Source organism: Euprymna scolopes, chromosome 43 (assembly GCF_053919585.1).
Source record: "Euprymna scolopes isolate OS-2025 chromosome 43, ASM5391958v1, whole genome shotgun sequence".
Taxonomy (NCBI): Eukaryota; Metazoa; Mollusca; class Cephalopoda; order Sepiida; family Sepiolidae; genus Euprymna; species Euprymna scolopes.
This window is the reverse complement of record NC_136524.1, coordinates 16,471,579-16,488,604: the sequence shown is the minus strand read 5'-3', so window position 1 is coordinate 16,488,604 and position 17,026 is coordinate 16,471,579. Positions and strand designations below refer to the sequence as shown.

At 31.1% G+C, this 17,026-nt stretch overlaps 1 protein-coding gene across 30 annotated transcripts in view; it reads right to left on the bottom strand.

The window, feature by feature from the left end:
• Positions 1 to 17,026, bottom strand: part of LOC145268208 (C-Jun-amino-terminal kinase-interacting protein 4-like) — a 405,923-nt gene that overhangs the window by 25,674 nt on the left and 363,223 nt on the right. For 24 of the 30 annotated variants that reach the window (XM_080123500.1, XM_080123505.1, XM_080123502.1 and 21 more), the window contains one exon: positions 7,833 to 7,883. The exons of the other annotated variants lie outside the window; for them this stretch is intronic. In XM_080123500.1, coding sequence (XP_079979626.1) covers positions 7,833 to 7,883 — 51 coding nt within the window. The remainder of the gene's footprint in view (positions 1 to 7,832; positions 7,884 to 17,026) is intronic. 30 annotated transcript variants of the gene reach the window in all.

Below are 17,026 nucleotides of genomic sequence, written 5' to 3'. Positions count from 1 at the left end.
TATAAACTATTGTAGTAGATGACAAAAGCAAGTCTTTCAATAAACTTTTAGTACAATCTGATATCAACTGACCAATAAATTAGTCATTTTTTATAAAATCGTATTTCTTTAGCATTTTATGGTACATAGATCTTTATAAAATCAGGTTATCTATTGTTTTTAAAAAAGGTAAAAACAATGGTCATATATATTTAAAAAAGAACAAAAATAAAATGTGCAATATCAAAATATGACACTGAATCTAAATCTAAACAATGACGACCTAGCTGAGCAATTTGCAAGCAGGACATGCAAACCACAAATTTATTCATTTTTATTCTACTGCATATAGGCATAAAAAGGGAGAAAATTACAGTATTGAAATATGTTTTTATGTCATTCAAGCATTTTACAAGGTTTTAATATTGAATTTATTAAAGAAAAAATCCTTTACCATATCTCGGCTCAGTTTATCTGGACTTGTGTTGCAAAGCAATTAAAATTAATTTATTTTGCTAACTATAAAATGATATACAGGGTGTTTCAAAAGTCTTGGGAACATTACAAATTCGTATATCTCATGAACTATTCCAGGTAGAAAAATGAAACTGGTGTCATTTTAAAGCTTGCTTAATCAAGTTTTTGGTCATACTAATGATTTTCGTCTTATCTTTCCATGTGCAGTAATGGCATTCTCTAAACAAGACAAGGCGTTTTGCGTCCTCCAATTTGCAAAGACTGAATCGTGGACATGTGTTCAGCGTGCATTTCACAGGAAATTTAAAAAAGAAGTCCCTGAAAGGAAACCCATTGTCAGATGGCATGCTAAATTTGTGAAAGATGGGTGTTTGTGCCCAAGTAAGCGAACAGGTTGCCCTTCAACTTCAGAAGCTGCAGTTGAGCAAGTCCGGACAGCCTTTCAGCGGAGCCCCCGTAAATCAGTGAGAAGAGCCAGCAGGGAACTTCAGCTTGCTCCAGCAACTGTCTGGCGTGTCTTAAGGAAACGACTGCAAATGGTACCTTACATGCTCAAGTTGGTCCAAAAGTTGAAGGACACTGATAAGCCACTTCGCCGTGATTTTTGCATTGCAATGCAAGAGAAGTTGGAAGATAACGGCTTTGATGACCGGCTTGTTTTTAGCGATGAGGCGACCTTCCATCTGAATGGCAAAGTTAACAAGCATAGCACTCGCATATGGGGTACTGAGAATCCTCATGAAATTCTTGAGCACGAGCGAGATTCACCAAAAGTGAACGTGTTTTGTGCAATTTCCAAGAAAGGTGTCTATGGACCGTTCTTCTTTGAAGAGGCAACTATCACTGGTGAATCCTATCTCAACATGATGGAAGACTGGTTAATGGCTCAGTTGGAAGAAGCAGAATCTGATGACTTCATTTTTCAACAAGATGGTGCACCACCACACTGGAGACTTAGAGTAAGGCAGTTTCTTAACACAAGGCTGCCTGGTAGATGGATTGGGAGATCTGGGCGAGGTGATGACGTTCTCATGCCCTGGCCTCCTAGGTCTCCAGATCTTACCCCGTGTGACTTTTTCCTTTGGGGCTTTGTCAAGCAACAAATCTATGTGCCGCCTATTCCAAGAGATATTGATGAACTAAAGGCTTGAATAACGGCAGTTGTGGGAACCATTGACGTCAAGATGCTGGAACGCGTTTGGCAGGAAATGGACTATCGACTAGATGTCTGCCGTGTGACGAATGGTGCAAGTTTGAAGATTCCCCACAAAACTTGAAACTTTAACCTTTCCAACGGTACCAATTTCATTTTTTTAACTCCTAATAGTTTTTGAGTTATTAAAAATCTTTATGTTCCCAAGACTTTTGAAACACCCTGTATAATGCTAACTATAAAATGATATTTTCAAATACTTTATTTTACAAAAAAATAATGTAATAAGTATTGACACATTATATTCCTGTAAAAGTTAACTTTTTTGGCAACAAAAGAAAATCTCATTCTTCAAAGAATTTTTATAAAGATGAATAATAAAAAATTTAGTTTAATCTCTATAGTTTGTAAATAAAGAAAAATATTTTCATTTTTGACAATATTTTAATAACTATTGCTAAAATAAAAAATATTGTTTACTCTGCATTAAAAATTATTTTGTAAGTGATACGACAAGACTCAAAGCAATTTATAAAATTTGCTTGCAAGGTTGGCTTGATCAATCAATTCTTTATCAAGGATAAAAATGACAAATCTCACTAAAGATGCAATATACCAAGATAATAGAAAAGGTCAAAAGTACATTATATGGTTTGAAACTATCAGTTACTGATATTCTCAGTCTCCTGATTAAGTCAATTCACAAACATGAATGATAATGTTATTTTGACAGTTGAACAATTTAACAGCAAGAGAAAATTATTTAAAAATGCACTTTTGAGTGAGGTTTATGCAATGAATTATGAAAACAAATTTGGATCAAAACATAAAACGTAAAGAAGGATGATCAACTGATATTGCAAACAACTATTAACTTTCTTTGTTACCTGTCATTAACCTACATCAAAACATTAGTCAAATATTTAAACACAAGTTTCTTTTATCAAATTAAAAATAGTAACTATGAAACAAAAAAGAACATAAGACAACTGAGGTCAGAAAAAAATTAATTTTGATGAAAATATTTTTACAAAATCAACAAGACTGAAGCTTCAACATTTCAATAAATAACATTAAATGAAAGAAAATTGTGTAATAATAATACATACATTCCAATAGCCAAAACACAAATGGATTACAAACATTAATGTACTTGCATTTTAACACTATCGTTTATTACATTATATGAGTACTGACATATTATAACTGAAGTTTTTTTTTTTTCAAAAATAAAAATGTTCAAGGTAATAGATATATTTTTCTAATGACTAATATTTTACCGAATTACTTAATAACATGAAACAGGAAAATAGAAATAACATTCTATATCATAGGAAATATATTTGTATAATTCCATTTTAAATTGTAAAAAAATATTGTGACGATGTTTCAGTTTAAGAATCATCCAGGGTTCTGACTAAAATTTGATTTTCCTCTGTAAAAAAATAAATTTCCTGATAAAATTAATCAACTTTTTTTATGGGAACTTCATTCCATAACAGGCACATACACAAGAAATTTTTCTTTTTGTTTTTTAATATCTTGGTTAAACTGCATAAGCACCATTTCTTTAGGAGGCAGTATAAGAGCTGGTATATATTTTCAAATAAAAGTTGATAAAAAGAATTTCAGTAAATGTTATTATTTCAATCTTGTAATATTAGTTACTATTTCAATCTTGTAATATTAGATATGCAATATCTAAGATTAACAATATCAATTTGACAGAATTAAAAAAAAAATCTTCACTGAATTTTGCAGAATAGCAAAATACTTTTGATTTCAGAAAGAAATGCATAAAGCATCAAAACTATAAGATGAAAACATTTTTTTCCAATAAAGGCAAATTATTAAGAATTCATAATTAAGCTAACTTATTCAAATTAAAGTTGAGTTGTGAGAAATTTGCACTTAATATTATAACAGACTTCATAAACATTTAATGTTATCAATTTGGCTAATATGAAAATCTTAAAAACAACTACGAGAAAAAATATTAAGAAAAAAATATTAACAAAAAATATTAATGCTATAGGAGACGGCAAATTAAAGCTATGAATAAAAGGATTTAAAAATTACTTCTTATTTTGACTGTGATGCAAAACAAGACATAACAATAGTTATAGCTGGAGAGTGAATTTTGAATATGAATAGTAAAATTTTGTAGGATAACATTTACAGGAGTGGATCGAAATTAGGGAGAGACGGCAGCTAAAAATAATACAAAAGAAAATGCCAAAGACAAAAAAAACTGTGAAGTTAAACATAGAAATACAAGATTTTAACACTAAACATATTTGAATACTGTAAACTTAATATTGAACACAGATTTAAATGGGAATGTTTTAAATTGCTGAAGCTGGTGTAAGCAAATGAGTTTGCAGTATATGAGAACAAGCAAGATCAGAGATAGAAAGGTCTGCATTTTGGTAATTCATGCTTGCTTTTTATAAAATATCATTTAGTTCACTCTTGACAAGAGTAATACATATAAACAACAAATATCTTTAAAGTAGAAAAGAACAGAAACTAATTCATAAAACGCATTATTAATCTTCCGACTGAGTCTCTTTGAAAACCTCATAAAATAAGACAAAAAAAAATTTCTTAGCTAATTTATCCCAAATATTTTATTGTATAAATGTTTTTTCATTTTTTTTTTTTTTTTACTGAATTTTAACTTTTTATTTTATGAATTTGTTGCTATGCTGTATAAATGTTTGCAAAATGTGCATTAGAGATAGGTGGCTTCATAAAAAAAAAATGCAGTTTTGTACACCATCTCAAACTTCTTTTTTTTTTTCCATAAAACCAAAACTGTGCATATCTGTGCTATCACTTTCAAACAATCATATCAAATGACATATTGAAAAAGTCTTTCAGTTTTTGATAAAATTTAATTTTTTTTTATTGCTTATATTTTAGCATAAAATATTTTTAAATGAAAACAGGAAAATAGAAATAACATTCTATATCATAGGAAATATATTTGTATAATTCCATTTTAAATTGTACAAAAATATTGTGAAGATGTTTCAGTTTAAGAATCATCCAGGAGTCTGACTAAAATTTGATTTTCCTCTGTAAAAATATAAACTTCCTGATCAAACAAAGAGATTGTTTTTATGGGAACATACATAAGATATTTTTCTTTTTGTTTCTTAATATCTCTGTTAAACTGCATAAGCAGCATATTTTTAAGGAAGCAGTATAAGAGCTTGTATATATTTTCAAATAAAAGTTGATAAAAAGAATTTCAGTAAATGTTATTATTTCAATCTTGTAATATTTATATCTATTGGAAATGAAATTCACATCCTATGTATACGCGCATATTTCATGGTAATATTTCATTCTAAACAACAAAACCTGGTTCTCTAAAAAAGAAACAAAATTACTTGTCTATGAAAAGTCAGGGGTCTGCTTAATGTTATTATAAACAGGATCAAAAAAAATATATTTAAACACACACACAAAAATAGATTCAGCAGCTTTGCATTAACTAAAAGAGAATTTTAAGATTTTTTTATTTTTTATTTAAATGAATAAATACAGAATTTTCTCCTTTTTCATCTATCCTAACCATATTAACATCAAAATGGGTTGTGTTTAATAAATTCTATTCTACGGCATAGAATTATGAAATACTGTATATATAACAATAATCTGCTAACACATACAATTAGTTTTGAGCATTACTAATTTGTATATTAATTTTTTTTTAATTTCTCATAAAGTAATATTTTGTAATGTACATTTTTAATTTATGTCATCATGATTTCGTATAGCACATGCAGTAATTTCATTGATAGTAAAATGCCTAATGTCATTGGTACACTGAGAAAAGATATCACACTTTGATCTTAGCCAAAAGGCCAATTAACCATAAAAATCATATTTTTAAGAAAAGGATTTTTAAACGAATGAAAAAAAAAAAAAAAAAAAAAAAGACTGATTTAATCTACTATTTCATCTTTTAATGAAGGTGGGTAGTATAGTATCAGTTCAATTGCCATCCGATCATCCTCTCAGAAATTATTTCCTTTGTTTTTATGAGGGTGGAAGTAATCGTCCAAGATATTATATTCTTCTTTTGGGGAAGGTGATAATGTAAAATGTGTTCTGTTGTCATGAGAGAAATATAATCATTTTTTGGGTACTTATGCAGTTTAGCAAAAAAATGTCTATGTATGTACCTGTTATAGAATGGAGTTATGATAAAAGAAAAAAGTCGCTTAAGTTTTTTTTTTTTTTTTTTTTACAGAGGAAAATCAAATTTTATTCAGGACCCTTGCAACGAAGACATCTTGGAAATTTTAGTTAGGATGAAGGGGGGGGTGCATGGGGAGATAACTATTTAAATTCTTGAAGTTTGTCCAACAGAACATGAAGTTCTAATAATTTCATTCATAAATTTGGAAACAATCTTTTGAAGGAAAAAAAAAAAACAAAGAAAAAAGAAACACCTAAAATTATTCAAAACTGTAAAAAATAGTCTCGCCAAATTTTAGCAAATTCAAGAATTAGATAATATTATCTCCCCTGAATTGTCCTTCTCATAGCTAAAATTTTCAAGATATCTCTGTCACGAGGTCTGTGAAAAAAAAACAACTTCCTGATCAAATTAATTTTTTTATGGGAACTACATTCCATAACAGCCACATGCATAAGATATTTTACTTTTTATCTCTTAATATCTTTGTTAAACTGCATTTTCTTTTTTTTTTAAGGAGTAGATAAACCAGCTTTAAATAAAGAACTGAATAATTATGTACACTATTACTAAAGTTAAAGACACACATTTCAACTTGGATTTTAATGATGTCTTTTAACAGAAAAACAAATAAGGAAAAAACTAACACTTTATGTGACATTTTTGGCTTTATGCTTGCTTATGCTGACTTAAGTATACAAAAATATAATTCTATTGTATTTAAATTTAAATTCATTTTATGTATCTATGCTAATTGAAGAGGTTAATAGTCTGTATGATATTTTCCTTTTTGGACTAAAAAGAGAAAAAAATCAGTATCCATTTGTGATTTGCTCAAATATTTTTCATTACAATATTTCATTTTATATATGTCATAGTAATAATGATTTGGGTAATCAGTTAAACTGTTGTTTGAATTTGGTGAATACAAACTATGTTCACTCAAAATCAGTGGTGTGCCAAGGGCAGGAGGTGGGGGGGGTCGACTGTGTGGTGGCCCAGATAACTGTGGAGGGAGGAACATCCAAATTTAAACCATCTCCCTTTCTCATACTATTTCTAAGCATATACTTGAGGCTTTTTTAGGTTGGTTGGGGAGGTCATGCAATCAAAATCAACTGCCTTCTGCAAGCCACTGCTCAGATGCATCTAATGAACATAATCCAACTCCAATTTAAAACTTATAAACATGAAATTTCTATAAAACGTTTGGTTAAATAGATATTTTGTATGATTATAGCTGTTATGAGATCAATCCCTACATCCAGCTTCAATAATTAACTGAAATGCGATGTTCATAAGCACGGAAATCAGAATTATAACAATCTACCCCACCACCATCTCCTACCTGGAACAAATAAAATCTCCAATTCAAAATTCTGAATCTGTCAACAAATGGAATAATGGTCAATGTATGATAATCAAGATGGGGCAGCAGTCTTAAAAATACAGTGTAAATAACAGAACCAATTGTTGATGATAGTTTTATTATTGTCAGAAGTTGCAAGTGGATTTTTATTCAATTATGTATGACTGCGAAAGACAAAATTTGTGTGAATCTATTAATCTAGCAACTAAGTTGCTGCAATATGTGTCATCTTTGAAAATTATGAAAACATTTACAATACTTTTTACTATTAACATTATAATACAATGTATTTAAGCAGCTTCACAACACAAACTAATACAAATAAGTGATGTCTCAAATGTATATATAAGCATGTAAGCATTTCTTTATAGACAAATCTACAAATATATCAAAAAACTTCAAGTTTGTCTGTGAAATACAAATTCCAACACGTTTTTATATAAAGTTATTTCAATTCAGACATTTCTAAGTTCCAATGTATCCGCGTTAAGTTACAGGAAATATTCATATACAAAGTAATAGCGTATGCATACATGTGTATATACATATAAAGACAAAGGAGGAGATATACATCCGATTATTTTTTGAGAATGTGAAAAAGCAGGTTGAATCCAAAATGAAGAAGTTTATTGTTAGTTTACCAAGTAATTTCCAGCACACCTGGTGTGAATAGGATGCTGTTGAAAGAGAACCTGAAATGGAGATATCACATGAAATTTAAGCAGACTAATGCAGATAAAATATAGATGCAAATTCAACATTTTACAAGGAGAGAGTGGTGGGTGCATTTCAATAGCACAATTTTCATGAGCTGTATAAACAACGGATGTTTCACAAGAAACTGGTTAAAAAGAACAAGAAAACGAAAACATAGGTAGTCAATAACAGTGAGGATTCTGATAGGTTCACCTGAAGCAATAGGCAATATACCACTCAAAAGAGGAGGTATTGCTTGGGAGGGTGAATATTCTAAGACCAAGCTGAATCATACCTTACTTGGATAAAAAATGGTTTGATAATTCAAGTCAGGCTTTAGGCTGCCAGAATGGTGCCAAAACAAATTTAGGTTGTTATGACAACTGCCAAATATCCAATTATTCTATGTGTTTCCAAACTTGTTGACAAATCCCTTATATTATACTTATATTATACTAGCAGATATACAAGGTATTTTTTGGGTTTTGTATATCTCTAGACATTTTTTTTTTTGCACATACACATATATATCGGAGTAGTTTTTTCTGTGTTAGAAGCGTTGACTAAATTTGAATTTTAAAATGAAATATGTATAAAATATGTTTAAAGCCAAATTACCACGCAAAAAAAAAAAAAAAAATTAAAATCAAACAAGTATTACTTGTTTGAAATATATATATATATATATATATATATATATATATATATATATATATATATATTTATTTATTTCGGAGTTACATTGTTTCATTAGTATAAGGTTGATGCTAAACAATGTTTTTTGACATGAAGTTGAACGTCAAAAAAGCAACATTTTTGCACCAACCTAATATTTAAATTTTTATCTTTTTTTCTCACTATGATGTTAAATTAAAGAAAAAGTGAATGAAATATCAACGCTTCTAACATGAAAAAAAAAAAACTACCTTGATATTCAGATTGCATTGCCAGAAGCATTCTTGCAGCATTTCAAAAACAACACTGTTGGTAATATCACACAGACACTTCATTCACTTTTTCTTCAATTTATCATCATGGCAAGGAAAAAAAAAAAAGGAAATTTAAATACTAATAAAGGAGTATAATTCCGAAATATATATAAATTTTAAACAATATTTGTTTAATTTTAGTATTATTTGGATTCATCCGACTACTTCAGTTGCTGTAACCTCCAACCTTCTTCAGGTGTATCATGTCAAACTTGGGAATGTTTCTGTCAAACTCAGGAATTTGGACGGATTTCAAGCGGAACCCTTTTATTTACTTCATGTGGGTAGCGTGCTCTTGTTCCAGTTGTAAATATCACTATTTATTACTAATTATTATTAACGTATATCAAGATATATATATATATATAAATGTTTTTATTTATTACTTGTATATATTATCTATTGTTTATAATTACTGAATACTGTCCTGATGTCATATGGATTACATATTCATTGAAGTTTTTCAGACAAGCCCTTCATATATGGTATACAAACTGTAGTGAGTTTCTGAGTGGTGTCCTTTTGTGTTTGGTCCAGATTTCTTGGAGCTGATGTCATGCTCTCTGGATAGTTGTTTCGGTGGAGGGTTTCTCTTAAACTGTGCATCTTCACTTGATATGCACTGATATTACTACATATTGTTTTTGCTCAGTGTTGTTCTTTCTTTACATTATATGGATGGTGGGAGTTGAAGTTTAGGTACTGTCCAGTGAAAGTTGGCTTTCGGTATACAGATGACATAAACCTCTGACCAGTGAGGGTTATCAGCACATCTAGGAATGATAATTTGCTGTTACGTTCTTTTTCCATCATGAACTGTACAGTTTGACAGATCAAGTTCACATGGTCTAGCATTGTTTGAACATCTTCCTGATGGGGCCAGAGGATGAATGTGTCATCTACATATTGCAATCGCATTGTTGGCTTTAGTAGTGTTGATCTTAATGCTATTTCCTCAGAGTATTCCATGTATGAATTGGCCAGTACTGAGGACAATGGTGATCCCATTGTCAGACTTTCTTCCTGCTGATATACATCAGATCCCATCACAAAGTATGTAGTTTCTACACAGAAGGTCAACATCGCTTTTATATTGTCAATTAGGATGCAAGTGCCTTCTTTTAATGAGGCATCAGAAGTCAGCTTATCCCATACCACTGTCAGAATCTCATCAGAGGGTACTTTCGTGAACAGACTCACTCCATCTAGACTCACCATTTGGTTGGAATGAATGGGAGCATTATTTATTATTTCCATAAAGTGAGCCGAATTCTTGGAGTATGATGGGTCAATCTATCTACCAGGAATTGGCTCAGTTGGATGGCATGCTGAACTTCGGGCACTGACCATAGGCCTTAATGGAATATCGTCCTTGTGAATCTTAGGGAGACTGCATGGGTGTGGTAGCTTCCTGTAATGCTGTACTAGCTGTCTGTATTTTGCAGGTGATATTAGGTCCTTATTCTTACTGAGGATCTGTGACAAATTTCCTTTCCGTTTTGAAGGTCGGATTATTTTTCACTTTATAGTAGCCATTAGATTCTATTAAATCTGCAAATTTCTTGGCATATTCTACTCTATCCATTAACACTGTAGCATTGCCTTTGTCAGCTGGTAGTATTATGATATCACTGTCACCACACAGGGATTTGATAGCCAATACTTCTCCCTTTGAGAAGTTTGGTTTTGGAGGCTTTGAATTCTCAAGTTCATCATCTTGTGTGTTGGATTTATTCAAGGCTGCCTCCTCTATTGGTGCTATTATATCTAAGTATGGAATCCATTTGATAGTTGTGGCAAAGTTGAAACCTTTGTTTAGTATTGATTTCTCAGAAGTTAGCTGACATTTACTTCGGTTGGCAATGGCGCTTATTGGTGAATAGTAGACATGGAGTCTTACGTCTTTAGATTTTCTGATTTCTTTATTTGGCGAGAATTCCCGAATTCAACAGAAACGTACCTAAGTTTGACAAGATACACCTGAAGAAGGTTGAAGGTTACATCGACCGAAACGTTGTGAAAATTACACTCAAAATGAGAACAGTAATCCGATGAATCCAAATAATATGAATAACCAATCTTCATCTCAAAAATTCAGAAATGTCATAACTTTTCTTGTCTTGCTTATTTAATTTTTTTTGCACTGTAATTTGGCTTCAAATGTATTTTATACATATCTAATTTTAAAATGCTTCTAACCCAGAAAAAACTACCCTGGCATTGCCAGATGCCTTCTTGCAGCATTTCAAAACAAAACCGCAGATAAGATGACGCAGACACTTCATTCACTTTTTCTTCCATCATATCATCGAGTGGAAAAAAAGAAAATTTAAATACTAATGAAGGAGTATAACTCTGAAATATATATAAATTTTAAACAATACTTGTTTTTTATTATTTAATTTTTGCATTGTATCTTTGCTTCAAACGTATTTTATACGTATTTCATTGACAGACAGAAACAGAGAGATATTCAATATTTATTATTCATAATGAAGAAAGTACTACTTAAGTGAAAGTCCTTTAAAAATATTGAATTCTTGTTACATTCATAAGTTTAATTATCTGAATGTTTGAAAACATTTAAGCAGTCATTACTATTCATTTCACTTTTCTTCAAGTGATATTTTTCAGATTCACAATTTTAAACAGAATTCTTTATTCAGTCTACCAAGTTTGGTTAAAACAAACTATGCTCCAACATATAAAAGTCACCCGTACAAGTTAGACTTTTCAGACTCAAATAAAAAAAAAACGTTTGGTAAAACAAACATTCTACATGAACATAAGTGTGAGATCGACTTTTTAAACCCAGCTTTAGTAATAATCTAATTAAAATAAGATGTCTAAAATCATGGAACAGTATACCCCCTCCCCTTCTTAATTACACTTTTTAAAACATTGAGATTAAACATGAAATTACTACAGACTTTCTTCATAAAAAATATTCCGTCTTTTAGTTCTGATATGATGATGTAAATCCAAAATTCAATGAAGTTTTGAAACTTTAGTATGAAATTATAAATGTAAATCCAAGATTATTTTAATTTTTTAAAATCATCTTCAATTTGATCATTCTTGTCAGAATAGCTTTCAAGATTTGACTTGTTGTCTCATTAATTGGATTTTGAAAAATAAATATAAATAAAAAATGATGACTTTGGATTGTCAGATTAACTGAGGTTTTATGGTAAAAAAACGTCTGTGTACCTTTCGAATTTGCCTATATCAATTGCTGTTTCAAGTAATTCATTCTAACAACCAACCTTGCACCAAGTTTTATAATAGTCTACAGTCTACAAATTGTTAATTGAATCATATTTTGTACTATGAGTGATTACAACCTGCTTAATATTTCTATTGGAAAATTTAGTCTCATTTTCATATGCAATAATTGATTTATAAATGATCAAATTTACTAGAATTTTTCCCCATTTTATGGAAAAACTTTTTCAAATGTTTTTCTTGAATTATGATGCTATCTTAATATCCAACTTCATCAAAAAAAAAAATCTTTCCTTCTCCATTATCTAAAAATAACCATGAGATGATGGCAGCTTCCCAAATAAAGATGAAGATTTCATGCCAGCATCCACTCCTCCTCCCATGTAATCTTTTAAAAGGTGCAAATTTGCTTCATAAGCTTTACCAAGAAGATATTGTTTTCAGTCAAGTTTCACTTGACTCATCATCACTAAACTTGGTCAAACTATTGATCACTTAGAACTAATTTAACTTTTGAATATCTAGGTCAAAAGTCGAAGATACAAAAACTTGACACTCATAATTTTGGTTGTGTTGATAATTGTCCCATATTGTAGCAACAAAGTCCCAATCAATCACCGCTTGATGGAATTACAGCTTTCAATTTTCCCAAATTTGATGTATGAATCAGATGCTATTTAAAAATAGCATCTGATTCATACATAAAATTTGGGAAAATTGCATATGAAAATGAGACTAAATTTTCCAATAGAAATATTAAGCAGGTTGTAATGACTCATAGTACAAAAATTTCATCATTTTTTTGAGTTATCAACATTTCGATGACTTAATTCTGGAAATATTTCATATAATAAAAACCAAATAAGATTTTGGTTCATCTTTAGATTACCAGGTAAAACTTGTGTTTTTGTTAATAGTTTTATTCTTTACGATTTGATCATTTTTAAATTCATTTTCATTTTATTATCCAACAACTGCAATATCTCATTTTTTATGAAACCTATTTGTATATTTATACTTTGACAGAATTGTAACATTAAAGAAACTGATAAATATTGTCCATCTAGTGTCTTTTCTATCATGGTATTTGGTTATGAATTTACCATGGTTTTGATTTTTTTTTCTTGTCCACAAATAATTCTATCAGTATTAATCTTGGTCTCAGCAATGAACAATTTGGGAAATTTGAATGCATTTTCCAAATTCAAAAGTAACAGCAAAGTGACCAAATTATTCGGACCGACTACAATTTGTGATTTTATCACCCTGACAACAGAACAAAAGCACAACTTAACTACCTATACAAATAGTAGACACAGAAGGAACATTAACACAATGTGTACATTTATATGAAAGTTAAGACATTTATGCTGATGATACTACCATCTATGGTAGCACATCTAAAACCGTAAACAACCAAGTTCTCTCCGATTCTCTCTCCTCTGATCTTGAGCACGTGATACAATGGGGAAAGGAGTGGCTGGTAACTTTTAATGCATCTAAAACCAAGCTTCTATCTTTACATCATCAACGCTCTGATCCCTATCTGGCAACAATTGAAATGAATGACTCTCATCTTGGGGAGGCCTCATGTTTTGACAAGCTTCTGAGCTTGATCTTTACTCCTGATCTGAAATGGAACACGTACATAAAATCTGTTGCCAAGGCCGCTGGAAAAATGGTGGGATCTTTCCATTGATCCAGTAGATATCTCACTGCTGATGCAATTCTCTATCTATATAAGAGCCAGGTACATCCAAGGATTGAATACTGTTGCCACATCTGGGCAGGAGCTGCTAGAAAAGACTTATCCTGCCTTAATAAAGTTCAAAATAGACTTCGTAGCCTCGTAGGAGATGTCCTTTTCTCTTTCCTGCAACCTCTTTCTCACAGAGGAGATGGTGCGAGTTTGTCTCTGCTTTATCGTTATTTTCACGGCAAGTGCTCGACTGAGCTCCAATCTATGGTCTCCCCTCGCCAAACTTTCACAAGAAACACTTGTCTAACTGAAAACACTAATAATTCCCCTCACACTTTATTTGTGCGTAAACCTTAACGTAGATTCCATGAACAAAGCTTCTTTCTTAGAACTGCACGCCTGTGGAATTGTCTTCCATTTTCCTGCTTTCCAGCTGACTACAATCTGATTGTCTTCAAGTCCAATGTAAACAAGTTCTTGATGAGCTGTTCCACTTAAGTTAACAAATTTACCGAATTTCCATTACTAACGATTACTATATTGTCCAATTGACTACTGTACACTCTTAACCCCTATCCTCGAGTGGTCTCTGGGCCTTGATAAGTGGTGATGCCTATGTAAAAAAAACTAACAAATAATCAGATTGCAACTGATAGTCCATAAAGTAGTCACCCTTCAAACTGGAGTAAACTGAGATTTCCCATTAATGAAACGCAAGAACACTGATCTGTCAAAGTTAATGTTGCGAAAATTAGTGCTAGTCAGCCAGGACACTATATATACAAATGTAGGACAATTTGGGCATATTTTACTGGTTTGAAAATATAGCTTCTTTTTTACCAATTGTCATAAAATTTTAACCATAGAATAGTATTATAATCTTCAAAAAGCCTGCAAATTCTCATGTAGTTTCATCCTATAGAACCAAAGATATGAGCATTTTAATATTCAATTTAGTTATGAGCATAGATATTTCCCCAAAACATCTTGCCTTGATGGAGGGGAGATTAAAACTTGTTGCTATGGTTTCAAATGATCTGAAACAACGGCAAGGAAAGACCTTACTGTTATTTCAGATCATTTGAAACAATAGCAGCAAGTTTTAATCTCCCCTCCATCAAGGCCAATGATTTTGGAGAAATTAGCTATGCAAGAGCAACAACAAATGAAGAGCTACTGAGCAGCTATCCACATCATTCATATGAAATCATTTACTTGCTTACAGCAACCAACAACAATGGCAGTACTTCACCATGAAAGGAAAGACTATCACCATTGCCAAGCAGGGAAAAACAGAACTTTCAAACAACTGATAAAAACAATTATTACTGTTGATAATCTCACATTTTCTACCAGCAGACTTTTTCAGTTGCATAAAGCAATCCGATGAAACATACACACTCATTACATTAACTAAAACTTACTTTGCACACAGTGTATTACACAAACTCTTATACTAACATTATGTACACACCTATAAGCACATTTCTCAGTAAAAATATCTTTAACTCTCAATAGGCCTGGCATATAGATGGCATGAATAATAATAAATTCCATGATTTTTATAAAGTACTAACCTTCAAATGATATGTTTCAAAAGTTCACAAGTTACAATTATTGAAGTGAAACTAATGTTGCAAAATTTAAAAACAAAACCTGAATTTGGACTGTCAGAAACAATGTTAAGAAGATACATTCAAATTTTAAACGCAGACATACAGACACAAATGATGTTGAACACTCAGGTATCCAAAATTTAGTAGTTGTCCCACAAAACATAAAATAAATCTAGAAATTTGTTTTGGGCTATTATAAATTAAAGTTTCATAAAGGAGTTAAATATATCAGATGGTAGTCATATATTCAACATTTTGCATAATTATTTACCAAGAAGAAAGACGTGTTGCCACATTTGATCAAAGTCAATCAAAACAACAATGTATCGCCATTCCAATACGTTATTTGCAATTGTTTCAACGCAATAAAGAAGTTTTTGCATAAACATATGACAATGGATGAAACTTGGATCCATCAGTTCATTCCAGAATCAAATCAGCAGTCAGCTAAGTGGACATCAGCAGGTGAAAGCTGTTCAAAGCATCAGCATCTCCGTATGTGTAAAAGTATTTTTTCATTGAAAGAAGAGAACCATCAGTAGCAAATATTATCTAACATTAGTTTGATGAAAGAAATTGCAAAAAAAAAACAGCAAAAAATGCAGAAATGTGCTTTTTCACCAAGACAGTGTAATAAGTTGCAACAATGGTAAAACTGCATGGATTGCATTTTGAATTACTTCTGCACTCACTATTCTCCAAATCTAACCCCCCAGCAACTACTAGCTTTCTTCAGACCTCAAAAGAATATTCTAGATTTGATTTTGGTGAATAGGTGACATCGGAAACTGAGGCATATTTTCAGGTCAAAGACTGACCGTTTCATGAAAATGGCATTGAATTGTTAGAAAGGCATTAAAATTAGTGCATCACTTTAGAAGGAAACTTTGTCGATGAATAACGAAGACTTTTGCTTAAAAGTTTTTATTTTATAGGTTAGGCCCAGGACTTACTGAATGATGTGTAATAACTATCATTTATTATATTTGATTTGCTTATTTGATCAACGCTTACCTTTTTAAATCATTCTTCCATTGTTCATAAGTGCTATGGTACACTGGACAACTGGCCATCAACTGTGCCACTGCTCTTGCAACAACGTTTGCTTCTTGTTAACTGAATGCAGTAATCTTCTAAAGAATTTGATAATCGGGAGAAATAATAATCATAATGTTTTAAAAAATGTAAAAGCTGCTTTTATTTCACACCTGATGATTTGGTTTGCAGGCTTATGTTAAATTAGAAAATTAGGGTTATGAGTCAACTCAGATGTCACCTCAACCTGCGTTAGCTAGAAGCACATGTGACATCACATGGCTCAAAGAGAGAAGTGGAGAGTTTGTTGCATTAAATGAACAGGACATTAAAACGATGACTTAAGAATTAATCATAAGCTAAGGGGTTAAGGCCACCAGATGTTTGTAGCTCTGAATTCCTCCTCTATTAGAAAGGAAGACAATGTGTATAAATAGTCATTCAAAAAGTTGTATTATATATAGATAATTCACTGGAAATAGAAAAAAAAATGTAAAAGAATTCTGCAAATGTTTAAAAGACAAAGTGATCATTCTTATTGGATGTTATTATGTCAATTCTGAAAAACAGAAGGA